This window comes from Mus musculus, chromosome 11 (genome assembly GCF_000001635.26).
Source record: "Mus musculus strain C57BL/6J chromosome 11, GRCm38.p6 C57BL/6J".
Taxonomy (NCBI): domain Eukaryota; kingdom Metazoa; phylum Chordata; class Mammalia; order Rodentia; family Muridae; genus Mus; species Mus musculus.
Window position 1 is genome coordinate 106,263,148 of NC_000077.6, and position 25,628 is coordinate 106,288,775.

A 25,628-nucleotide genomic window follows, 5' to 3' on the forward strand; every position below is an offset into this window, starting at 1 on the left:
GGTTGCACTGTTCAATGACCAGGTCTGGGCACCACCAATAAACAAAAAGATTTATTTGGAATTTTCCAAGTTTGCCAAGCCTTAGGCCCATCCTCTTTAAGACCGACTGCAAAAGGTAACAGCAGTCCTCCAGCTTTCCCCTTCCCCTGCAGCACGCACGCACGCACGCACACACACCCCTGCTGTAACTGGGTTAGAGAACTGGCATTGCCACTCTCAGGAGATTCCACCTCCCCCTGCCCAAGCAGCTATGGGTGGGCAGCCTTGTGGCATACCAGGAGATGATGGCGGCTGCAGCCGCTTGCATAGATTAAGAAAAGAAAGGAAGAAGGAGGCACCAAGTGGGCTCCCTGAAAAACCCCATTACCTCTGTACAAAAAAGTGGCTCCCACATAGAAAAACCTGCTCCCCAAATAGTGCAAATACCCAAAAAGAAGGACAAACCAGCAGCAAGACTGGGCTTGTAGGAATGGCAAAAAACTTTGGTTAGAAAGGCCAGGAAGAGTCTAGGGCCTTCTCTTCCTTGCCCAGCTCCCCAAAGCCAGCTCTGGCACTGGCCCTAGGGTGGAGCCTGTAAACATGCAAACCCAGCAGCCTTTGGTTTGGAAATGTCTGGTACAAAGTTAAAGCACAGCCTCCAGCCTCCTACTCAGGCCTGCCTGCCTGCAGGGGGCTGAGGCCGCTCATTGCAAACCCAATTAAAGCCAGCGCTAAAAGGTCAGTAATAAGGCTTTGGGAACCAAGCAGTGAGGGATCTAAAACTACATTTATGAAACTAAAGCTGGGGAGTGGAGGGTGACAGGAAACACACCTCACTCCATCCTACATGTCTGCAGCCCAAGCCAGAACCCAGAGGACGGGCTCTTGCCAGGTTCCATCCAGGGCAGGGGAGGAAGGAAGGAGGCAATCCCTGAGCAGTTAGGTCAGGCGAATTCCCAGCACCTGTTCCAGTTCCTGCCTTCGCTGCTGCACCTGAAGAAGACGACAAAGCAAGCCTCAGGCTTCAGCTTCTCAAGAAAAGCGGAGGCCAAAATGGCAAAGCCTCACCTTGGCAAAGATGTGCCTCCCCACTGCTTCCTGAGCCCAGGGCTGGTGGTAGAAAGCAGCTCGTCTCTCCTCCTCAGGGTTTCCAATCACATCTGTGATGATCTGTGAAGAACGAGGGGTTAAGGTGTGTGTGGCACGATTCCCACCCCTGCCTCGGTCAGTCTACCTGAGACATGGGGTAGAAAAACTTTTACCCACTATGTTCCATGGAATACCCTTCAAAAAACAAGAAGTATACCTTGAGGTCTCGGCGTTGGGAACGGAGCCACTCCTGGATGAAGTCCTGGGGCTCGGTGCTAAAGCTGAGCATGAAATCCCTCTGGGTCTTTAGCTGGTTGATGGACTCAATGGTCTCATGGATCTGGAGAAGGGGTGTCTGTGTCAAATGTGCTCCAGCTCTAGGGTCTGAGGTCCTGTCAGTGTGCTGGGTGAAAGGAACAGACCAACTCACCCTCACCCTGGCCCCAAAGGACTCACCTTGACGTCAAGAGAAGCAATCTCCTGCTGGTTGGTGGTAGAGGCCAGGAAGTTGCTCATCTGGGCCTTCAGTGGGTCATCAACCTCTACATCAATGTCATAGCAGGCTGTCTTCTTTTGGTCATTAGGATCCACACTGCAGGCAGCACAGAAAAGCATGGAAAAACATGGCTATCTTCATCCCAACCACCACGTCTATCCTATGAGTAAGGTTTCAGGGTGAATTCTGTTTTCCAAGAGCCATCTCATTTCTCTTCCTTCTATTTACCTAATGACATGATTAATAACAATGGGGTCTGGATGCTGCAGCAATCCAGCCAGCTTCATGGGAATCTCGGAGAAACGGAGTCGGCCACAACTGAAGATCTGGAAAGAGCATCAAAGGCACGGTGATATCAGCCTGAGGGCCCGGGGAGCTGACTATTCCAGGGCCAGGAGACAGCAGTCAAAGCACTAGGGTTCCAGGGCAGCTGAGCCAAGGGCTGAGAAGAAGCGGGTAATTCCAGCTGACCTGGCGGAAGTAACGATTGCAGTTGATGTACTCGCGCTCATGGCCGTCCTGCAGCTGGTTGTGTTTGATGTAAAGCCACAGTGCCTGCATGATTGCCGCCCTGGTCTGTGTGTGCACTCCCAGCAACCTCGCCAGGCGGGGGTCCAGTTTATACTGAGGAGGCTGGGAATGGACAGAAGGAGTCAACAAAGATTCTTGTGCGGAAACAGCATCTGAAGGGGTTAGAACGGTGGTTCTTAACCTTCCCAACCATACCATAAAATCATTTTCTTACTACATAACTCTAATTTTGCTACTGTTATGAATTGTAAATATCTGTGTCCCAATGGTCTTAGATGACCCCTGTAAAATGGTCACTTGACATCCTCCCCCAAAGGGTCATGACCCACAGGTTAAGAACTGCTGAGTTAAAAGGACCCTGCACCCCTTCCCTGCCTGAAACCTGTGGCCTCATTTGTGAGCCTAGACAACTGTCACCTGATGATCCAGCATGAGCAGAAGGGTGCACTTGACATTGAGATCTCCTGGCCGTTTCACCTGAAAGCCATCTGTTTCCTGTGTGGTGGGCATCCGATGCCACTGTCGGGCAAGAGAACAGCAGAGTTCATCACTAGCAGATAGGTTACAGCACTCTACCAGCACACTGATGGTCTGCTCTGTATCCCCTGGCAGCTTGTCCCTCCCAGGCTCCAGAACCATTCTTACCTCCACCAGATGGTTGTCCGGCCCATAGAGTTCCTTGTCCAACTCAATCACAAGGCTCTTAAAGAATGATGAGAACTTCCTCTTCTGTTTGCTAGGCTGGGAGTGGAAAAGCACTACATAAGATGGGTGTGCTGCAGCCGGGCGTGGTGGCGCACACCTTTGATCCCAGCACTTGGGAGGCAGAGGCAGGCAGATTTCTGAGTTCGAGGCCAGCCTGGTCTACAGAGTGAGTTCCAGGACAGCCAGGGCTATACAGAAAAACCCTGTCTCGAAAAACAAACAAACAAACAAAAGATGGGTGTGCTGCTGAATTTATCAATCATGAAGCTCAAGGTCCAGTCTTGGGCCCTGAAGTAGCATTCAAAATTTGAGCAAAGTGACAGGAAAAGGGTACTTCATGAGCCCCACTGCCAACCAATGAGGAAGTGAATCAGACACATCTGACTGCCATCTATAAGAAAACTGTAGTAACTACAGATGTTCACTCTAGACTAGTATAATATGTGTGAGGCATAGAAACAACCACCCCACCAAGTCTAAGCTGTTAACTGGATAGATTAAACCCTTTCCCTAGGCTAGGACTTCTGAAAGAACGCTCACATCTGTTCTCAGTCTAAGTTCACACAGGCCTTCTCCCCTTCCAACTCACATCATCCAGCAGTTTCCCCTCTACTCGAAGCTCCCAGGAGGCCACCTTGTCTGCTGCCGGGGTTCCCCCAGGGGTCCCCGCAGTTCCCGCATTATCTCCATCCGCCTTGCTGGGGCTGAATGTATTGGAAATATAGATCCGAAGTTTTCGCTTTTGCTGAAAAGGAAGAACAAGAGGCAGGAGGACTGAGTGAGTAGCCATATGTAGCAAGACACCATTTCAAAGCACGCTAAAGTGAGTGTGCGCTCTACTGGTGGACAGCTCCCTGTGTGAGTACTGCTCAAGCCCAAGCTCATCCCTAGAGAACAAGTCCAGGAAGGAAAACAGTTTGGGAGAACTTGGGGTAGTATATACCGTCAGAGGCTTCTTGATGGCCTCTTGAATCTCCATCCGCTTGCGAGCGATGGTCTGGTCCAGCTTCCTCTCGAAAGCTAAAAGATCCATGTATGCCTGAGACTCTGGGACAAGCTCCCGGATCTGCAGGTTGAGAAATCCGATGGCTTGTTTTACCAGCTCTAGTTCTACCATCCTCCCCTCCTTCTCCACTCCAGGACTCCCACCCTGGCCAGCCAGACCTGGGCAGGCCTCCCAACACACTCACTCGCTGAGGTAGAACCTTATCTGCCATCTTCCTCCTCTTTAACCTAGTAGGAAAACAGAAACCCATTTAAGAGGTTAACAGTCCAAACTCACGATCTTCAAAACCCTCTCCCAAATGGCCAAGAGCCTCCTTGTGGTCAAGATAGAGAAACTTAACACCCAAGACAAGATAGGCAAGGTATGAGAAATAGGCTTACCCTCGGCGCTGGGCAGGCATCGGGGGCTGGGCCTGAGGCACAAGCAGGCGTTTTCGGAATGGATCCATCATGGTAGGTGGCATGCCAGGTCGGAGCGGAGCAGCTGTGCCAAATGGGGAACCGGCAGGAGGTCCCACCTGCAAGCCAGCCATGGGCATCCTGCTTCCTGGTGACATGCCAGGACGCTGAGGAAAGTGGAACAGTGGAGGGACACAGGTCAGTGGCGGAGCCCTCCGAGGTCCATAGCCCATACCCTCCATCTCTCTCTCTCTCTCTCAAATGGGGAGACCAGGAACAAAGGGGAACAGGCGCCTGAGCCCAGCGTGTAAACTACACCTGCCCCGCCCCTGCAACCGCCCTGGCAGCCTTGCCAACAAATGAGGCAGCCAGAGTCCATGGGTGGGAGGGGGAGGAGTGTACCTCTTGCAGAAGGAAGGGCCTGAGGGACTTTTTAGTACTAATCAACACCTTTCCAGCTCCAGTATGCTATGTCCTGCACCCTGGGATCAGCCAGCTTCATGGTATTTATAGAGTCCTTAGATAGCCCACTAGAGACCCCTTCTTCCTTTCGCCATCCTGAAGGAAAAACATTACTCCGGAGACCAAGGACAACGCATAGCAACCCAGGGGAGTCCAGGAGGCTCTGTGAAGTCTGCTGCCTGGTGGCTGATGGGAAGAAAGGCAGTAGGGATAGCAAGCCCATTAGGCCGCAGCACCCCAGGTGAGCAGGTACAATAGGATGGCTCGGCCATGTCACAACTTGTGGGGATGGCCTCAAGAGAGTACAGACACCATCTGGTCACCATATGGTCCCTATGGCCCTAACACAACCTGGACCCATTGTCCCCTCCCCCACCCCACCCTCCCCCTCCTTTCTTATTGCCATGCCCCTATCTCTATGTCAAAAGACTTTCAAAAAAAGAAATTATGGTTCTTGGGTGGCCTGTGGGAATGGGAACAGCAAACATCTGGACTCTGCCCATGGTCTCTGCACCACCTGGCAGCCAGGCCGCTGCTGGTTCAACTTAACCCGTGCCACCCCCAGTCGCAGAATGCAACGGTCCTGGGAGGCAAGGATACAGAGTCACCAGCAGCATCAGTCTGGGTGGCACAAGCAGCCTTGACTTCCCATCCAAGGCCCAGGTTTCTGCCGTTTCCTGGGAGCCCTCCACCTCCCAGCTCATCCACATAGCTGCTGCCTGAAAGGCCTGTTTGGCAGCTCTGCCTTGCACACACAGTCCCTGGCAGCTTCACAGGGCTGGCCCCGGGGCCCAGGTTATGCAATCAATCAGTACAACCAGACAACCGGGCCAGCCTGGGTGGAGATTCACACTGAGTTAAAAGACACCCCCCCCCCCAGCCCCCACACCCAAGCATCCTGGAGATGAGTCCCTGTAATTTCTTTATCTAGCATTAAGGAGTCAGACGCATGACCCAGAGACAAGGGAAAGGGGACAGAAGCAGAGCAGGATGACAGTGGCAACTGAGGAGTTAAAAGTGGGAGACCCTGGGACCTTGGGAGTCCTGCCACAGCCTCTCCTCATCAGGAAGAAATTCATCAATGCTGCTGAAAGGCAGAAGACAGCCTGTTTCTCTGCCCTAATAAGCCAGAGCAAGAGATTATAGAAGGGGGGAGGGGACAGAAGAAAAACCTCAGGTGGCCACAACCTGAGACCCCCATCATCACTCCAGACTTGAGGTTTTCCTAGAGTAACTGCAGATATAATCTGCGGTGCTCTGCCCTCCCCCCAAAAAGCTCTCCACTGGGGTTCATAAAACCTGTAGTACGGCTGAGCCCTCCAGGAAATCCTGAGGCAAGGCAGCCCAGGCAGGCCTGGGATAGGCCCCACCCAGACATCTGCTCTAGACTTCTGGGGCTCAGGCTCCAGGCCCCTAGCTCACCCACAGCCTCAGGGGAAGGCTGCTCACAATTCAAGTCCTAGTTTCCTCTTTGTCAAGCTCTACACCTGGGCTTTGAAGAGCTAGTAACTCCTACTTAGAAACAAAACAAAGTCAACCGCCACAGATTCTCAGCCTCTCTGCCAGCCTGCTCCACCATGGGGGTAGGCAGGCCTGCTTACATCCCCAGGACACCAGAATACAGTAACTTCCACTTGGTCAAGCACCAACCCCACATTCTAGGCTTGATTTTATAACCACCAAGACAAGGTTAGTAGGCTAGGCCTGATTCTGCCATCTCTGGGTTAAGAATGTAGGGTTCCAGCAACTACATAATGGCTCACAACCATCTACAGCTAGCATACTCATATACATTAAATAAATAAATAAATAAATAAATAAATAAATAAATAAATAAATCTTTTTTTTTTTTAAAGAAAAAAAATGTAGGGCTCAAGTAAGCATGCTCTGCCGGGCATGGTGGTACACGCCTTTAATCCCAGCACTCGGGAGCAGAGGCAGGCGGATTTCTGAGTTCGAGGCCAGCCTGGTCTACAAAGTGAGTTCCAGGACAGCCAGGGCTATACAGAGAAACCCTGTCTCGAAAAACCAAAAACAAAAAAAAACAAAAAACAAAAAAATAAAAAAAACAAACAAACAAAACAAAACAAAACAAAACATGCTCTGCTCTCCTCCAAATCTGTAGCCCTGGTCCTTCTGATAGCTGCCTGAACCTAAGAGCCTCATTTGGAGGACATACCCTGACCCTATGAACAGAGGTATTTTAAACTCTGAGCTGAGTGAACCCTGCAATAATGCACACTAGGTTTTGTTAAGCTCTTCAGGGTAACTATACTCCAAAACTAGAAAAAGCCTCTAGAGTTAGGTGGGCTATCAATTTACTTCAGCAGGCTCCCCAATATGCTCATCTTGAGCACACAAGTCTGCTCACCCCAAGAACTCTAACCAGGAGCCCCTCTGGCCTCAGATCCCAAGACTTGCTGGAAGTTGGACATGGGAAGAAGCAAGCGGGATCTCCTTCAAACTCAACCAATGCTAACTGGGTTCTCCTTCCCTCCTTTCCCCTGCCTTTCCCTGGAGGAGGAAGAGGAAGAAGAAGAGGAGGAGGAGGAGGAGGAAGAGGAGGAGGAGGAGGAGGGGGAGAGGAAACATAGTTGGTATGGGATGCCCAGATTCAAGGCTATCTCCTTTCTCACAACTAGCAGCCGCAGCCATTTGGCTGGCCAGCCTGGCCTCAGCATAGACCCAAGGCTACTCTACAAAATATGCAGGAATCCATCTTCCAGTCTTCAACAGGGGCTTTCCCAATGGCATGTTCTCTATCAGCTGCTTTCCAAGGAAATGGGTCTACATAGTGAGTTACAGGACAGCCAGGACTATATAGAGAGACTTGGAAAACCAACCAACCAAACAGACATCCCCAGTGCCTGTAGGAAGCTTCCAGACCAGCTCTAAACAAGCAGAGCCAAGGGCTGACGCAGAGACTCATCAGTGATATACTAGGCCCATGAATCTCCAAAGAAAGCCACATGGGAAAGATAAACCCCGCTAGTATCCTTGGAACCACGTCTATCTCTGTTTATACCCAAACTCGTCATTTTCTTTTTAGATAGGAGTTGAAATGAAGGGGGTCACTTATCCCCACTCCGACCCCCAGTTAGGTATCTCCTGGGTATCTGATTCCTGGGCTGGAGAGATGGCTCAGTGATTAAGAGCGCCGACTGCTCTTCCAAAGGTCCCGAGTTCAAATCCCAGCAACCACATGGTGGCTCACAACCATCTGTAACGAAATCCGATGCCCTCTTCTGGTGTGTCTGAAGACAGCCACAGTGTGCTTACATATAATAAATAAATGAATCTTTAAAAAAAAAAAAAGAAATCTGATTCCTGGGTGGAATATGCATACATCATGAAGATCTATTTCTGAGACTTCTACCTAGAGACACCAGCAGGGGACAGAGCAAGCTACAGTGCACACCTCTCACCTCTCTGGCACATAGGTTGAGAGACATATGGCCTTGTCAGGAACCTGAGGGATAAGGAAAGAGAGGTTGGGCGTGATAGTGTGTGACTGTAATGCCAGACACTTGAGAGAAAAGAGTTCAAGGTGGGCTTTGGCTACACAGCCAGCCTGGACTATATGAGACCCTGTATCAAAAAGCAAGTAACAAAAGTGACAAGGATGTGGGAGAAGGATGGGCACAATCCCCAGGAAAGGAGGTGCAGCTCCCTGATACAGCAATCGTCTGCCACGTGCAAAGCCCTGCCTGGATTCCATGCTCAGCACCAAAATGCAAAAGCAAAACAAAATTCCCAAACATTCTGGAGCCACTTGAACCAGAGCTCTGGGGAATGAGGAGCGCCACATGCAGAATCAGGCTGAGTTCCCAATGCACTGACCACGGGTCCTGTCTCTGCTTGTCAATGGCCTTTGATGCTGCAACCTGAGACAGCTCTCTGCCAAGACAGAAGGGTCAGGGCAGTACCCTGTGCAGCCCAAGACCAGCAGGACTCCACAAAGCCTCCCTGCTCCTCCAAACTTTACTGGACACTGGCATCAAGAAGGAAAGCCCCGTACAGAGGATATCTTGAATGGTCTGTTAATGGGATCGGGCCTTCTTCAGACCTGGACACAGCTATTTCTAATCTATCCTGGAGTTATCTGGGCCCAATCTCTTTAGTCTCCCATTTCGTAGGAAGCCTGGCTTCCTTCCTCCTCAACTTGAGCAGCTGGGAGCCATCTCAGACATACTAACGCTCTGCCAGTTCCCAACTAGGAAGAAAAAAAAAAAAAAAAAGAAAGAAAGAAAGCCAAGGCAGAGATGCAGTGGGACCGAGGCCAAAGAAAGAGTAACCCTGTTTTCTCACTAACGACCCTCTTCCAAATTTTCCTCACCACATCCCGGGTCACTCCCTCACCTCCACTCCGGGACCTGTCTTACACTTTCAACCTGATTGCCCACAATTCTCTAGATCTCACGAAGCCTCCATCTCTAAGTTACTCGGAGCCAAGAAGCCCCGGGACTCCTCTAACTGCTCAAGCCCTCCACCGCAGAGGGCTTTCACCCTTTCCCCAACACTGCCTCCAACCCCGAGCCACTAACCAAGGGACTCTGGCCTGCCCGCCACCAGCCCTCGACAGTTCCTCCTGCAGTGTCCCCTGGGCCGCCTGTCCTCACCTGAGGCCCCAGGGAGACCGACACAGCGCCCTCGCGGCGCCGCTCGCCTGCCCTCCTCACCTGGTACTGCGCCGCGGGGCCAGCGGGGCCCATGGGGCGGAAGGCGGCGGCCCCCGGTACCCCCATGCCTCCAGAAGGCCCCGGGCCCCTGAGCGCCGGGCTGGGCAGCATTCCGGGTCCCGCAGGCGGAGGCGGCGCACCAAGGGCCGCGGCAACGGCGCCGCCGCCGGGGCTCAGCGGAGGCAGCGGGAACCCGCCCGCGCCACGGCCGGACATCACTCTGTCCCGTCCCGCGGTGCAGCGATCCGGCCTCCGGTCTCCGTGTTGAGTCCGCTCCGCGAGCTACGTTCCGCGATCCGGGACTTCCCGATTTTACTACCGGGTTCCGGGATCTTCTACTCCAAGTTCGCAAGTTCTTTGCAGCCCGGCTTTAGGATCCCGCGGCCCCTCTGACTCCGCTCCTGCCAGGGATACTCCAGATCCGGGATGTGCCGCGAGCCCGCAGGCCTCTCCCGGCCTCCGGAGGTTTGATCGCCGGAGTCCAGTTACCCAGAGGCGGTTACGAACTCCCAGCCCCGCCCAACCTAGACCCTGCAGGCCCCGCCCCTGCCCGGCAACCCAATCGAGAATGCCTCTTTAAATCCCGCCCTCGCGAGACCCGCCTCAAACCAGCACCTCCCATAACTGACGGCCTTAGAGCCCCGCCCTTGGGGGAGGCGGCCTTTTCCCGGAGGAGCGGGAGCGGAAGCTGCACGCGGAAGCGCGGAGGAGAAAGGCGTGGGGTCAGAGTTCGAAGGTCGCGTAGGGCCGTCCGAACTGTTAGGTGTTTGCTGTTTGCTCCGTAGTGCTGCTGCCTCGGCGAGATCCCCGATATGGCCCATCCAAAACAGTTCCGTCAATTCTGCGTCTTCAAGCCTTAAAAATAAGCGATCCGCGGCGGGAAAGCCGCCAACCACTTTTTAAGAGCCCATCTCGGGGCCGGTGGCATAAGGCACCCCACACCCACCCACCCATCTACCCCCAGAAGCCTGTATTGGTTGCTCCGCGCTTCCAAGGACATGGGCGGCCCCAGACGTGACCCAGCTGAGTGAAAGCTTGGCTTGGCCCAACTCCGAGTACTTAACTGCACTAACTTGCCCGTGCCTTTCTTTAAGGAAGCCTGGTAATTCGCAGAAAATGTTTTTAGGTGAAGGGATTTTGCATGCTGAGAGAACTCCAGGTACTGAAATAAGTTTTATCCAGTTTGTATAGGACTTAGTTTTGAAAAGTTGAGAATCAGCCGGGCGTGGTGGCAAACGCCTTTAATCCCAGCACTTGGGAGGCGGAGGCAGGTGGATTTCTGAGTTCAAGGCCAGCCTGGTCTACAAAGTGAGTTTTAGGACAGTCAGGACTACACAGAGAAACCCCGTCTCGAAAAACCAAAAAAGAAAAGAAAAGTTGAGAACCTTTTCAGAAACCACTGGCTTCGGCTATGTTATAGACCTACCCTCTGTCAATGTGGTATCTCCTACCCACGGTATAGAATAGTGCTACTTAACTAGGCACTGAAAATCCTCAGAATCAGGTTGGGGGTGTAACTCAGGTTATAGCGTGCACAAAGCCCTGGGCTTGAACCCCAGACTGCATCAACTACATGGTGGTGCATCCTCAAAATCCCAGCACACAGGAGGAGGCAGGTGGGCCAGAAGTTCAGGATGGTTCTCAGCTGCATCACCAGTTGATTCTACAGGAGACCCTATATCAGAAGAAAGCCGAGCTTTTTGTTAAAATGTGGTTTATGGTTCAATGAAATGGGGGCAGGGTACAAGATTCTGTATTTCTTTTTTGGTTTTTCAAGATAGGATTTCTTTGTGCAGCCCTGGATGTCCTGGAACTAGGTCTGTAGACCAGGCTGGCCAAAGATGACATAGGCTTTGGTCTTTTGACTAAACTGCTTTTGTTAACTTGTCCAATAAAGAGTTGTCCTGTAGGTGGGTTGATCTCACTTGTGTGCCACAAAGCTTTTGAGCTTTCAGAGATGGTAGCAGGTCCCAAAAATGTCAGGGAAGCAGGGTCTCGAGACCAAAGCCAGCATGAATTACTTATATGAAAAGTAAGGTCTGGATCAGTTACCTAAGACTGTCTGGGCAGAGTGAAGGCTCAGTTACCTAAGAACTAGACCTCCTGGGCAGAGAGAATGGGGGAGGGGGGTCTGTCTCCAGAAAGGCACCTTCAAGTGACTTTGGTTCAGAGCACCTGTTTAGTGGAAGCCATTTGAAAATTAAAGCCCTGAAAGTGCACAAACACACACACACACACACACACACACACACACAACTCTTCTGTGATCACAGTCTTTACATACATAATCTAACAGGCAATCTAAAGTATAGAATCTGCAGACAGTGGAGGGACCAGAGCTGATGTAAAAGAACATGGAATTAGGTCCTAGGAGCTCAGCTTCCCATCCTGGAACATCCCAAGAAACTTCATTTAATTGGCTTCTGGGGCTGCAGTGACAAAGGCTTGGCAAAGAGGAGCTTATGAAGTCTGGAAAGGCTCTTTTGGAAGGAAAAAATGACTTGTAACGTTTACAGCTTTGCTTGGGTTCTGCCATCAGTGTTTGCCAGATGTTTTCTTCTACTCCTAAGCTAGCGTGTCATATCGGCTTCTTTGCTCTGGACTGGGGAATATAACGGCGTTGGCAGTGTGCTCGCCTAGCATGCGTGGAGCCCTGCCTCCCATCCCTAGCACCACATAAAGCTGGGTGTGGTCATGCATGCCTGTAATCTCAGCACTTGGGAGGTGAAGGCCAGAGAAGTGGAAGGTCAGTTTCATTATTGGCTACAGTGTACATAATAAGATCCTGTCTCCAGAAGGTGGGGGAGGGGCTCCTTTGTTCAAAGAGCAGGAAAGCTAAGCCTGCATGAACTGGCCTGTGAATCTTCTGTGGGGTCAGCCAAGTTTGACTTGCTGCTCTGTAGAGCCAAGGCTTGCTGTTATGGTCCTAGTGTTTTCTTTATATCATGTAACAGCATCAGTGTCTGACAACAGAGAATCAGATAATGCACATGAAACAGTGTTACATGGTCAGTAAAAAGGATGCTGCAGGGATGGAGACATAGCTCATACATTAAAGCTGTTTTCCGGTGATATTGGCTATTTTTCTATTGCTGTGACAAAATGTGATGACCAAAGCAATTTAGAAAAGGAAACACTTAAACTGCATGTGGGGGGTGCAGACTTTTGGTCCCAGCACTCAAGAGACAGAGGCAAGTGGATCTCTGTGAGCTCAAGGCCAGCCTGGTCTACAAAGCCGTGTTGCACAAAGACACCCCGTCTTTAAAAACAAACAAACAAACAAAACCCATTTAATTGGCCTTATGGTTTCGAAGGGTTAGAGTCCATGCTAGGGGTAAAAGGCAAGGTGGTGACAACAGCTTAGAGCTTTCTCTTTCTCGACACCACCGTCATCTTCCACCCCCACCCCCATTCTGAATCACGTACTTCTGTTTTCCCAAATCTTTCCTAGCTCCTCAGCATGTCTTCCACCCCATCCAACTGGCTTCCTGCATGGGCCACCCTAGCCAATCCTCTGGCATTTCTTTTCCCCGAGAAAGCAAATCAGAACACTTCCATCCACGAACCCGAGTGTCCTCACTTATCTTCATCAGGGGACTTCAGAATGTAGCTCTCTGGGCTTCTCAGAACTCTCAGGGACTCTGAGCTGAGTCTGAGATAGGAGAGGCGCTTCCACCTTCCCTTCCATCCCGACTTTGGGAACAGCCCTGCTTTGCTGTATCACGCGATCGCAGGATTGCCTGTAAAGGACCCCACCGCTCTACATAGTCTAAACGCCGGTAACTTTTGGGAAAGCCTGTCTAAAGAGCTTAGTGCGGCATGGTTGACTTTACTGTCTGTCCCCACCTAGCTTATTGTCTACCAACAGCCCAAGTATCAAGGCATGACCTTGCACTGGTATTTCTCTTGCCACCAGCTCCCATAAGCAAGGGTTATGGGTCTGCATCACCAAGCCTCGCTCAGTAGCGATTGTCTAGAGACAAATCCGCACTCCTTTCGAAGCAGGAGATGGCTTCCCTACTCTTCTTCCGAAGCACCCAGCTTTTTAAGCTATTTGTTCACGCTTCTCCTCTCAGCCAATCCTGTTAAGAGGCAGAGTAAGCGTCACGAGTTTCTGGGCAGATCAGGGGACTTCGGCGCAGCACAGGCGCACAGCGCCCCTTACAGGAGCACGGACTCAACGGTTGCCGCACGTGGTGGTTTCGAGCGCGTTGGCGATGTCGCTGTTCAGTCTGAGGTCCCCAAGCATCGAGGAAGGTTCGGCAGTGAGGCAAGAGGGGCAAGACGACCGCTTTGACTCAGTGAGGATTTGGGTCCTATTTGGTTTGCTTGGATTTATGTCGGTTTGTACTTGTGAAATCCAGGAGAGGATCAGCTAGCAGGTGGGGGAGTTAGCCAACACGCCTGGAAGTATTTGGTTCCCATCTATTTCCAAGTGTTTTAAATACTGCCGTTAAATGCCTTCAGACTCAACTGTATGCACGCCACTTTCCCAGCGAAGGCTGGCCTTTTGATCCCCCATCCAAGTGTTCCTTCCCACAAGTATTAGTTTATATTTCCTTTGGTTCCACCATTGGTAATTGCTATAACCGTTCCAGTCTGTAGGAACCCATCAGTGGCTAAAACAAGGGACCCTTCCTTCATGGTGTTTATAGTGCAAGGAAGACAGACACAGCCTTTTTTCTTTTTCTTTTTTTCTTTCTTTTTTTTTTTTTTTTTGGTTTTGGTTTTGGTTTTTCGAGACAGGGTTTCTCTGTGTAGCCTTGGCTATCTTGGAACTCACTTTGTAGACCAGGCTGACCTCAAACTCAGAAATCCGCCTGCCTCTGCCTCCCAAGTGCTGGGGTTAAAGGCATGTGCCACCATGCCTGGCCGGACACAGCCTTTTAGTTCAGGGAAGAGAGGCACAGCGGAAACTTGGAAAAATGTTCCTGGCATACCACCACCACCACCACCACAAGCCATTGGCAAGAGAGATCTTTATTCAGTGGCCAAAGATGCTTCTCAATTCAGAGCTGGCTGACAGTAGTGGTCATGTTTTCTGAGACAAAGTCAGGACTTTCCAGGACTCAGGGTTAGGCAGTGCTGTCCCTTTTTGCTAATTTCATGGACTGATGATTGTAGTCACCACTGCTGTAGGTGACTTTAAAGGGGGGTGGGCTCTAGGTCAAGTTAACCCCGTATTATCCTTTTGAACCAAAGTGTTTTCAAATGGTCCCATATATCTGCATGCAACACTGTCTGAAGACAGAGGCAGGCCTCTTTATTCTCTCCAATCACTCATCCAAGGCTGGATTGAAGAGTGCTTTCAGTCTTCAGGATGTTTAGAAAAAAAAAAAAAAAAGTAACCCAGGCAACCATTCTTAACTGTGGTCAGTTGCAATCTATAACTGGAAGACCAACACTGCATTGCTACACTGTGTGACCTTCACAGTGAGTAGCTTTTTAAGTTAACAGAGAACAACTGAAATTAGGGGGAGTTATTTAGGTTCTCTCCGTGGTAACACTTACAGGGCATGGCCACCGTAAATGTGTTAGAGGTGATGTGTAGGATAGGAAAGGAAAACGGACCGACATTGTGGGTGCTGAGGGCTGAAGAGAGAGTAGTCAGGGTAAAGGGACCTCCTAAGAGATGAGCAGAGAGCAAGGGGAGGAGGGGATGGCTCCCAGGCAGAGAGGAGGCAAAGGCTGGAGTGTGGCTCCCGCTTAGGAGAAACCTCAGGAACACTTGAATGCGAATGGGCCTCGAGAACCCAACGTCCAAAGCACAGGATGTGGCTGAAGCCATACCTCACACATCTGGGATAGGTCCTGTCCCACAGCCAATCCCCAAGGGTCTGGACCGTGGGCCTGAACTTTCCAGTAGTTTAATCCTAGCTGGTCCTGGTGTTACACTCCTGTAGTCCCAGCATTAGGGAGAGATAGGAGGATCAGGAGTTCAAAGTCATCCACAGCCACATAGCAAGTTCAAGGCCAGCCAGCCTGGGCCACGTGAGGCTGTCTCAAAAACAACAAAGCCAAAGAAAAAAAAACAATTTAAGTTCTCTAAGTTGGGATATATTTTACAGAATAAACCAAGGAATACATAGACCATAGAGGGAGCAGATGCTAAGACTGCCAGCCTCGGAGTGACCAGACAAGTGTAGGCTGAGTGCTGGCTCACTCAGAATCAGATCAAATGCATGCTGACAAAATGATGAAGGATTAGAGCTGTGGGTGTGACAGGCAGATGGGAGGAGGGCATGACACAGCGTAGCGCACAGAGTGTCTGGGAACCTGGGATGGTGGCACAAGCCTTTAACCCAGCGTTGGAAAAACCAAGTCAGGAAGACTGTGAGTTCAAGGTTAGCCCAGGATAAATACAGATTGGCCTGGGCTATAGAGCAAGATCCTGTCTCAAAATAAAAGAAAGGAAGGAAGAAAGAAAGGATGGAAAGAAACAAGGAAGGAAGGATAAACACAGGTGTGGAGATGAGGGGTGAGGGGTGATAGGGTGATGACCAAAAAGAACCCTCACCTTTCCCTGTTTTCCTGTGTCTACTGAGGGGCACAGACCTAAACTAGTAGCAACTACAGGGAAAACCAACCAGTTTGACTGCAGTGTATCTGTTCCTTTGAGCCAGCGTCTCTCACTCAACTTAGGCTGCTAACCGACAAGCCCCAGCAATCCTGTCTTGGCCCCTCTTAGGACTGGGCTTGTTGGTTTTTGTTTTTTGTTTTTTGTTTTTTTTTTTTTTTTTTTTTTTTTGGAGACAGGGTTTCTCTGTATAGCCCTGGCTGTCCTGGAACTCACTTTGTAGACCAGGCTGGCCTCAGAAATCCGCCTGCCTCTGCCTCCTGAGTGCTGGGGTTAAAGGCGTGCGCCACTATGCCCGGACTGGGCTTACAGGCTTGCATGGCCACGTCCAGATTTTTATTTGAACTCAGGTCCTCCATATCCCCAACCAATATTTTCTACATCTTATGGAAAGTTTACAAAATATTGAGGCCACCTGCTACCCACCATGCCACCGTTTGAATGCAATACATGACTGACAAGGACTCTGCAACTGAGGCACATCCTTAGGTCTAACTTTTCATTACATCACTTAGCAAAGGTATCTTTACATTTGCCTTTCCTACTAAACTTTAAGGAATCCATTTCTACAGGATAAAGATGTTTCTTCTCCTCCTCCTCCTCCTCTTCCTCTTCCTCCTTTCTTCTTCTTTGACACAGTCTCACTGTCTAGCCATAGCTGTCCTGGAACTCACTATCTAGACCAGGCTGACCTTGAACTCAGAGAGAACCATCTACCTCTGCCTTCTGAGTGCTGAAGTTAAAGGCGTGTGCCATCAGCACCTGGCTGATTCTTCCCCATTTTACTTGGAGCCTGGCATGCTCAACAATACATTTATAAAAATGCATGGATGCCATCTGTCCCGTCTGGGGACATTTCCTTCAGAATTGTTACCCAGCTTACATTTGGAAATTCATTCAGTATGCCGGGTGTGGTGGCGCATGCCTTTAATCCCAGCACTCGGGAGGCAGAGGCAGGTGGATTTCTGAGTTCAAGACCAGCCTGATCTACAGAGTGAGTTCCAGGACAGCCAGGGCTACACAGAGAAACCCTGTCTCGAAAACAACAACAACAAAACAAAAATAAAAACAAACAAACAAAAAAGAGTTGTAAGTAACTGGAACTAAGTTTGACAACTCCCATGGCTAACACTGTTTTCTTTTTTTACACACACACACACACAAAGGGAGAATTTAATAAAGAAAGTGATTTTTCCTGTGTAACTTAAAAGCTAGTTATAAATCACTTCCAACAGACTTTTGAATAATGGTATATCATCTTTGGCCCAGAACTCAGTATGTAAACCAGGCTGGCCTTGAATTCATAGAGCTCCACCTGCCTCTGTCTCTGCCTGCCAAGTGCTAGGAAGAACTAAAAGTGTGCTGGCACTTAATGTGGTTATTTTGGAAAAGTAACATTCACTTGGAAGTATTACTTTTGATATGCCTGTTACATATGTACAAAAAAAGACCAAAATAAAACAAACAAGCCGGGTGTGGTGGCGCACACCTTTAATCCCAGGACTTGGGAGGCAGAGGCAGGCAGATTTCAGAGTTCAAGGCTATCCTGGTCTACAGAGTGAGTTCCAGGACAGCCAAGGCTATACAGAGAAACCCTGTCTCAAAAAAACAAAAAACAAAACAAAACAAAACAAAAAACCAACCCCCAAATCAAAACAAAGCAAGAAGGCTCCTGGCTGGCTGGAGATGAGACCCAGAGTAGAACACTTGTCTAGCCTACCAGAGGCCTCAGCTGTGTTCCCTGGGGGAAACAAACAAAGAGGAAAGGAAATGGGAATGGGGGAAACTTCTAGAAGTTAGTTTAGATGGGGGTTTTGTTTTGTTTTGTTTGAATAAAAAGAAACAGAACAGGGGCAGGTGACCTAAGCATGGACCCGGACTACAGCAGTGGAGCCAGCTGAAGGGGAGCCATTTGTCTGTTGAATGTGGTGGCGAACCAGGGAGAGACAATGATCTTGAGAGATGTTTCACAGAGGTTCTGAAGAGGCCAGATGGAAACATTTCTCCCAGAGAGCAAGCTTCCAGTGACTGTGTTCGCTGGGTTCAGGGTCACTTTGCACTGAACATGGCCAACTAGATTTCATCTCCCCAATCACCATGTTTAGTGGTTCCCTGCTGACATACTTTTTTTGGACTCAGTTTAATAGACAAGACAAACTAGGAAAAGGATATGTGCAATACAGTCAATACATTCCCGTCCTCCTCATGCCTTCCTGTCCTTGAACAAGGACCGAACTTAAATCAGTTGGCTGCAGGAAGTTCTTTCAAGACCACACTGAGAGTCTTGCTATAGTGAAGTTTCTGGTTTCATACACATGCATGCATGCACATATATAAAATATGTGTGAACATAAATATATGAATATATGTGTGTGTGTTCCAGTTCTTTTTTAAAATTTTTTTTGAGATGAAGTCTCGTGTAGCCCATGCTAACCCCCAACTCTCCAGGGACAGTAAAGGAGGGTGACCTTGAACTCCTGATCCCCCTGCTTCCACCTCGGGTGCTTGACTGTAGGCAGGAACTACAGCAAATCACTTCCTTTTACACCTCTTTATTTATAAAATTATTCTCCAGACTGGAGAGTTGGCTCGGAGGTTAAGAGCACTGGTTGCTCTTGCAGAGGCCTGGAGTTGGATTCCCAGACCCTCCAGGGTTATTCACTGTCTTCTATACCTCCAGTCCCAGGAGAGCCAGCGCTGAATCCCCACAGGCACCAGGAACACGTGTGGTACACCGGCACATACACAGGGAAATCACTAATACACGTAAGTTATTATGGAAATTTAATGAAACTGTATCTCTCCAGTTCTTCTTTCTTTCCTTTTTCCCCAGCTTTTGGACTTTCTCCCAAGAATGAAAATGCTTCTGTTGGGTGTCTGGACACTGCTGGCCTTGATCCCTTGTCCAGGTGAGGGTATCTAGACACATTTCTTAAGTCACTATGTGCCAGGACACACATGGGTCATCACGGAGAAGGGGATGGGGTGATGGTGAATCTCAGTTCTCAACTTGATTCGAGCTAGGAGCTCCTGAGAGATGAGCCTCTGGGCTTGTCTTGTGGTGGATCATTTGGATTTGTTTCATTGGAGTGGGAAGACCCGCCCACTGTGGGTGGCAGAGAGCCTGCACTGAATGAAAAGGAGAACATGCCCTGGTAGCGGTGGTGACACACACTTCAATCCCAGCTATCTCGAGGTCCTTTGTTCCCATTGTCCTGTGTAGAGGAGGGCTCCCACGAGGCTTGTTTTGTTCTCAAGCATATTTCCAGGCGTTCGCTGGCTGATAGTCACTCTGTCTGAGGTGCAGCTAGAGTCTGCAGTTCAACAACCATTCCAGGTGATTCTGGAGAAGGTAGCCCTTATCATTTGAGAGAAATGCTGCTTTGGAGTGTAAGAATGAAGACCCCACTAGGGTCTTTAGTGCCTGATCCAGACAGCTATGAAGATCTCTAGAAGCTTACAAAGAGAATGTTTTCCAGCATGTGACTTTTCAAAATCTGTGGCAAGATCTAGACCACAGAACAGGAGGGTAGGAGTGAGACCAGGGTCCAGACTCTCCCTTGGTGATGCAAGGGCTAAGTCACCAGATCCTTGTACTTAGTCATTCTTGGCAGGTCGCCTCTTCTCTAACCTAGGTCGAAATGACAGAGTGGCCTCTCGATGCATTCTGGATCTCCTGGTCTCCTCAGCGTTTTTGGCATGTGTGCTTCTTTTCAGGGGCCGCCGAGGAGCTGTTTCAGGTATCTGTCCATCCAAATGAGGCCCTGGTAGAGTTTGGACACTCCCTAACTGTCAACTGCAGTACCACCTGCCCAGACCCTGGGCCCAGTGGAATCGAGACCTTCTTAAAGAAAACCCAGCTAAGCAAAGGGTCCCAGTGGAAGGAGTTTCTCCTGGAGGACATCACAGAGGACTTGGTGCTGCAGTGCTTCTTCTCTTGTGCAGGGGAGCAGAAGGACACCGTGCTCGCTATCACCATGTACCGTGAGTACGGTGGAGGGAGCGCTTAGAAGAAAGGAGTGGGGAGACAGGAAGGCATCCTCTATGAAGAATTAGGAAGTTTTCTTAGGGGAGAGAATTTTACACACACACACACACACACACACACACACACACACACACACACACACACACATACACCAAGTAAAGATTCAACCATACTGTCAGGATTCTCTCCCTTTGTACAGGCTGCCTTCTGAGTTTACAGCATAAGCCATGAGGCATCCTTAAGAATGCACAGATAGCTGGGCGGTGGTGGCGCACGCCTTTAATCCCAGCTCTTGGGAGGCAGAGGCAGGTGGATTTCCGAGTTTGAGTCCAGCCTGGTCTACAAAGTGAGTTCCAGGACAGCCAGGGCTATATACAGAGAAACCCTGTCTCGAAAGAAAAAACAAAAAAAGAAGGCACAGATCATACAGGGAGCAGATGCTAAGAATGCCAGCCTCAGCGTGACCAGACAAGTGTAAGATGAGTGCTGGCTTATTTGCTGCCATCTCTTAGGATAAGCAGAGGATGCAGGACAGATGGTCTTTTGAGCTGGGGCAGTTAGAGAAGCCTGTGGTGCAGGCCCTGAGCGGCCCTCCTACAGAGCAGGAAAGAGGCTCTGAGGTGTTGGCACTGGTAGGCAAGATGCTACAGAGGGCCATCTTGCATTGCAAAGGTAAGAATGAGTAGGATCTCTGTGGGGATGAGTATAGTAGTTTTCATGGACTGCTAAAGACCTACCCACCAAGCTTCTTATGCCTCTGAGACCTCTCTGATAAGAAATAAAATGTCCCAGAGTAGCCAGAATAATCAAAGCAGAGGCCTTCCTGCTAACTGTCACAATTCTTAGCCATGGCCACCTTTGGCGGACAGGGAGCTGTAAGGCTAACTCATCTCCGAAGCTTTGAGGGTCACAGTCACTTTCCGCTGAGACATTTCCTTCTGGAGGTGAGTGGCCCCTCATGGAGGCTTGCCTTTTTGTCTTAAAGAGCCACCAGAGCAGGTGATACTGGACCTGCAGCCTGAATGGGTGGCCGTGGATGAAGCCTTCACAGTCACGTGTCATGTACCTAGTGTGGCACCCCTGCAGAGCCTCACCCTTACCCTCCTCCAGGGTGACCAAGAACTGCACAGAAAAGACTTCCTAAGTTTATCTTTGGTATCCCAAAGAGCCGAGGTCACCGCCACTGTCAGAGCCCACCGGGACAATGACAGGCGTAATTTCTCCTGCCGAGCAGAACTGGATCTGAGCCCACATGGTGGGGGGTTGTTTCACGGCAGCTCAGCCACCAAGCAACTCCGGATCTTTGGTGAGTCAGAGTGCAGTCATGAAGGGAGCCCAGGGCCTACTTTGCCCTTTGGGACTCTGTCCCCACATGGTTTAGGGGTGAGGGTGACTGAGCCTCAGTTCTAGTTCTCCATCAGCTCTGTTCCCTTCCATGGCGACCCATGTGACATGTGACTGTGGCTTTCCTCCTTTCTTTTTCTCCATTACTTGGCAGAATTCTCTCAGAATCCCCAGATCTGGGTGCCTTCACTCCTGGAGGTTGGGAAGGCAGAGATTGTGAGCTGTGAGGTGACCAGAGTATTTCCAGCCCAGGAAGCTGTCTTCCGAATGTTCCTGGAAGACCAGGAGCTGAGCCCTTTCTCGTCCTGGAGGGAAGATGCAGCGTGGGCCAGTGCCACCATTCAGGCCATGGAGACTGGTGACCAGGAACTGACTTGCCTTGTGTCTCTGGGTCCCGTGGAGCAGAAAACAAGGAAACCAGTTTATGTCTACAGTAAGTGACCCCGTCCCTTCTCCATATAGGGTCTCTGCTAGGGAGAGTTTTCATAGCAATATGTATGTACTTGGCTGCAGATATTTATCCTTGCTAGCCTTTGCTGACGTCTTCTTAAGTCAGCATTAGCTTTCCTCTTTCTCTGGTGGAGGTTGGTTAGAGACCTGATCGTGACAGCAGCTCTGTGTGGCCTTCATCTTCAGTTTCTAACCTGTTCTGCTGATAGGGAAATTGTAGATGCTTGAACCCCATTCTAGAATAAGCCTTTGAAATGAGTAAGAAGTCTGCACAACAAGGAGACATCCTGTTGCCCTCTCAGAAGGGACATAGCCTAATGTGGCCAGGTGTATTGTTGAAGGGAAGCTCCCAGTCCTTAAAATACATTGTTGTCCCCTCTCCTCAGCCTTTACAGGAGCAATGATGCTTTCCCAAGTCCCTCCTTCCATCATCTACCCGAGGAGACCTCCAGCAAGAAGAGTACAGAAGTGCGTACCAGGCTGGAAAATGTGTCCACTGTTCTTTTTCCTTTCTTTGTAGGTTTCCCTCCACCAATCCTGGAGATAGAAGATGCTTACCCTCTGGCAGGGACGGACGTTAATGTGACCTGCTCAGGTCACGTGTTAACATCACCTAGCCCTACTCTTCGGCTTCAGGGATCCCTAAACCACTCTGCCCCTGGGAAGCCTGCCTGGCTTCTGTTTACTGCCAGGGAGGAAGATGATGGCCGGACTCTGTCCTGCGAGGCCTCTTTGGAGGTACAGGGCCAGCGACTGGTCAGGACCACAGAGAGCCAGCTTCATGTCTTATGTGAGTAGAGGCCCGATCGCCCTGAACAAAGGCAAGATACTTAGTTTCCCTTACGGAGAGTTGGGTGGCAGCCTTGTTAGTTGCAGGACCACACTTTTCTAGTTGGAAAAACCCAGAGAAGAAAAGAAAGTGAACTCTCACCAAGCTTGTCTTGCCCTCAGGAAGGTGAGTGGGAGCAAGATGGGAGAGGCAGCCCAGACAGGAGAGGGGTTCCTGTAGTCAGACGCTGTTAGTGGAGATCAGGAGCGGGGGGACACAGCATAAGAGGAGACAGCTGAGGCTGACACTAGGGAGAGAAACCTCCAAATTTCCATATCAAGATTTGTGTTGGGGTTGGGGATTTAGCTCAGTGGTAGAGCACTTGCCTAGCAAGCGCAAGGCCCTGGGTTTGGTCCTCATCTCTAGAAAAAAAAAAAAAAGATTTGTGTTTTGGAAAATAAGGAAATCCTTATTTCTGAGGTGACCCCTCGCCCATCCAGAAGCTAAAATGGGAAAGTCCCCTGGGTCTCACTGGCAAGGCTGCATTGTCACCTAGCTGAGCCCACAGAAGTGCCCAGGCTGCATCCCATATCCTGTGCGGTGGGGGAGGGTGAGAGGCTTGGGTCTAGGCAGGGGCTGATTCTCTTCTCCATGAGGAAGAAAGCGCTGGGTTGAGGGAGCAGTGTTTGAGCTGTGAACAGAAGTGAGAAGGGAATGGGACATAGAACTGGGCTCCTGGCGGGCCTCTCTTGCAGACAAGCCAAGGTTTCAGGAATCCCGCTGCCCTGGCAACCAGATATGGGTAGAAGGGATGCATCAGATGCTTGCCTGCATCCCAGAGGGAAATCCAACTCCGGTTTTGGTGTGTGTCTGGAATGGGATGATCTTTGACCTTGATGTACCTCAGAAGGCCACCCAGAACCACACGGGGACCTACTGCTGCACAGCCACCAACCCACTAGGCTCCGTCAGCAAAGACATCACTATCATTGTCCAAGGTACCCGCTGCACCAGCTCCCCACCTGGCTCGGGTAGGGAGGCCCCCTAGGGGTTTGGGATTCTCCCTCAAACGTGGAGGGAAGAGAGATGCTCCTGGGCTGGAGAACACAAGTGTAAGATGAGGGCTTGGTGGCTTGGGACAATGATTTTCTCATCCTCAGCCCGCCTTCCCCAGTTGTGTCTTCTGTGCCTACACAGGCCTGCCTGAGGGCATCAGCTCCTCCACCATCTTCATTATCATCATTTTCACCCTGGGCATGGCTGTGATCACTGTAGCATTATACCTGAACTACCAGCCCTGCAAAGGAAACAGTAGGAAACGGATGCACAGGCCGCGGGAGCAAAGCAAGGGCGAGGAGAGTCAGTTCTCTGACATTCGGGCGGAGGAATGCCACGCGCATCTCTGCTGACCACAAACAAACTCTTTGCTGGAGTGTGACTTCAGCTACCAGCATTTACAGGGACGCAAGAGCGGGCCAAGGAGGAAGGCGGAGACAATGTGAGGCTTCACTTCCTTGCATTCCGTTGTCCCCCAAAGCAGGGTTTCACGGGCCCCTGTGGCTGGCAGCCAGTCCGTCTGGAGCTCATTTCTCTTTTGAGTTTATTCCAGTTTGTAGACGTTTCAGTCTGATTGTTCCATCTGGTGAGGGATCCTCTCATTCCTACCCTGTATTTAACTAGGTCACTCTCAGGCACACAGAAGGCTCTGGCCTGGCCTCTCATTTCCACTGCCCACCTCTCAAACAGCAATGGAGAAGGGTCACCAGAAATAGCCTGGCATGAGTTGCTCAGGGTTTCCGGATGACTGGCTAGGAACTTATTTCATAGTTCAGGGACAAGACTTCATACATAGGATAACAAATCAATAGGCAGGAATTAGAACTCTTCCCCTGACCGTACTCCCCTGCTCCCCAAACGGTGCCCGTTGACATCACGAAGGATGCTGGCTGGCTTCACCCTCACCCTCGTGTAACCCTCTGCAATTTCACTTTGGGTCAGTGAAAACAAAAAACCAAGGACTTACTATGTAGCACAAGATGGCTTCAAATGTGTGATCCCCATGCTGAGTTCTGGGACTACAAGTGTGTACCATCACACCCGAACTAACTTTGGGAGGGCAGCTTTAATGTAGAAGATAGACTATCTCCATGAAATCGGTCTTAGGGTGCCACACTCCGAATCCCTTTCTGTTAGAGGCGGAGTCCCAGGTTTACTCTCCCCCTCCACAAGAATTGCCTGTTTTCATCGTTGTCGGTGCCACAGAGTCCCACCTAGAATGGAAGTACTCAACCCCACGGCAGTGTGCTTAACACACAGATGGGACTCTGTTCTGTCACCGGAATTCTCTGTGACTGGCTCACCCTATGCAGTAACAGCTCAGCTTCTTTCACTGTCCTTTGGAAGGACTGTCCGTCTAGATGATGGCTTGAAGTACATCAAGCCAGGTCTTTGCTCCAGAGCTGTCATGAAATGTCTACTGAGATATTAGCTGTGGCAAAATAAAATAGGCTTTGTGAATATGAGTTTCTTTTCCCGTTATCGTAAGTGAAGCTTGTGTTATGTTAAGCATAAATGGTTGCGTTTCAGAACTTTGAGGATAGCTTTTAGTTGGTAATGTGAGCAGCTAGCCTACAGCAAGCGATGTCTCAGTTCCAGTCAGTGGCCTGTTTTTCCTGCTCTCAAAACCAAAGCTCACACTCATGCCCAGTTTCCACCTTGCAGATACTAGCTAGAAATGACGCAGCATCAGATACCAAAGGGTGTCTCCCTTTCTTCCTGGACTATCCTGAATCTGAGGTTAAGGATTTGGTGTAAAAATCATCCTTTGGGGGCTGGAGAGATGGTGCAGAGGTAAAGAGCACTGACTGAGCTCAGTTCTCAACAACCACGTGGTGGCTCACAGCCATCTTAATGGGATCCGATGCCCTCTTCTGGTGTGTCTGAATATAGCTGCGGTGTACTCATATAAATAAAAATAAATATTGGGAGGCAGAGGCAGGTGGATTTCTGAATCGAGGCCAGCCTGGTCTACAGAGTGAGTTCCAGGACAGCCAGGGCTACACAGAGAAACCCTGTCTCACCCCCCCCCAAATTTTAAAAATAAAAATAAAATCTTTTTAAAAAAATTATCCTTTGGTTTCACCATACAAGGTAAC

The 25,628-nt window shown here is 50.1% G+C and overlaps 2 protein-coding genes across 8 annotated transcripts; one reads left to right on the top strand and one right to left on the bottom strand.

Moving 5' to 3' along the window:
* Positions 1-23: 23 nt before the first annotated feature.
* Positions 24-9,851, bottom strand: Smarcd2 (SWI/SNF related, matrix associated, actin dependent regulator of chromatin, subfamily d, member 2). 3 transcript variants are annotated; one of them, NM_001130187.1, is made up of 13 exons: positions 9,346-9,825; positions 4,187-4,371; positions 3,991-4,033; positions 3,744-3,866; positions 3,390-3,545; positions 2,741-2,836; positions 2,513-2,614; positions 2,036-2,197; positions 1,793-1,890; positions 1,525-1,660; positions 1,286-1,408; positions 1,048-1,149; positions 24-972 (listed from the first exon to the last, which is right to left on the bottom strand). In NM_001130187.1, exons 1-13 carry the CDS (start codon positions 9,559-9,561, stop codon positions 919-921), a joined length of 1,596 nt encoding a protein of 531 aa, NP_001123659.1. In that variant the 5' UTR covers positions 9,562-9,825; the 3' UTR covers positions 24-918. The 3 variants fall into 3 exon arrangements, with proteins under 3 accessions (NP_001123659.1, NP_114084.2, XP_006534615.2); XM_006534552.4 differs by having other exon boundaries at positions 33-972; positions 9,286-9,851; NM_031878.2 differs by lacking the exon at positions 9,346-9,825 and having other exon boundaries at positions 4,187-4,485.
* A 21-nt stretch (positions 9,852-9,872) lies between these two features.
* Positions 9,873-25,590, top strand: Tcam1 (testicular cell adhesion molecule 1). 5 transcript variants are annotated; one of them, XM_006534399.4, is made up of 8 exons: positions 9,873-10,504; positions 18,756-18,831; positions 19,640-19,906; positions 20,896-21,216; positions 21,409-21,687; positions 22,225-22,494; positions 23,229-23,471; positions 23,671-25,590. In XM_006534399.4, exons 1-8 carry the CDS (start codon positions 10,487-10,489, stop codon positions 23,880-23,882), a joined length of 1,686 nt encoding a protein of 561 aa, XP_006534462.1. In that variant the 5' UTR covers positions 9,873-10,486; the 3' UTR covers positions 23,883-25,590. The 5 variants fall into 5 exon arrangements, with proteins under 5 accessions (XP_006534462.1, XP_006534464.1, XP_006534463.1 ...); XM_006534401.4 differs by lacking the exon at positions 9,873-10,504 and adding an exon at positions 12,713-13,646 and having other exon boundaries at positions 23,648-23,828; XM_006534400.4 differs by lacking the exon at positions 9,873-10,504 and adding an exon at positions 12,799-13,602.
* Positions 25,591-25,628: the final 38 nt, after the last annotated feature.

What these genes read in the sequence shown, in the direction of transcription:
- Tcam1 (XM_006534399.4), top strand. An exon ending in GAAACCAGTTTATGTCTACA is followed by an intron (nt 21,688 to 22,224) that starts GTAAGTGACCCC and finishes CTTTCTTTGTAG; the next exon opens with GTTTCCCTCCACCAATCCTG. An exon ending in GAGCCAGCTTCATGTCTTAT is followed by an intron (nt 22,495 to 23,228) that starts GTGAGTAGAGGC and finishes CCTCTCTTGCAG; the next exon opens with ACAAGCCAAGGTTTCAGGAA.
- Smarcd2 (XM_006534552.4), bottom strand. Translation starts at nt 9,561, where the DNA reads ATGTCCGGCCGTGGCGCGGGCGGGTTCCCGCTGCCTCCGCTGAGCCCC. An exon ending in ATAAGGTTCTACCTCAGCGA is followed by an intron (nt 3,867 to 3,990) that starts GTGAGTGTGTTG and finishes CTCAACCTGCAG; the next exon opens with ATCCGGGAGCTTGTCCCAGA. An exon ending in GGAGGCACATCTTTGCCAAG is followed by an intron (nt 973 to 1,047) that starts GTGAGGCTTTGC and finishes CGTCTTCTTCAG; the next exon opens with GTGCAGCAGCGAAGGCAGGA.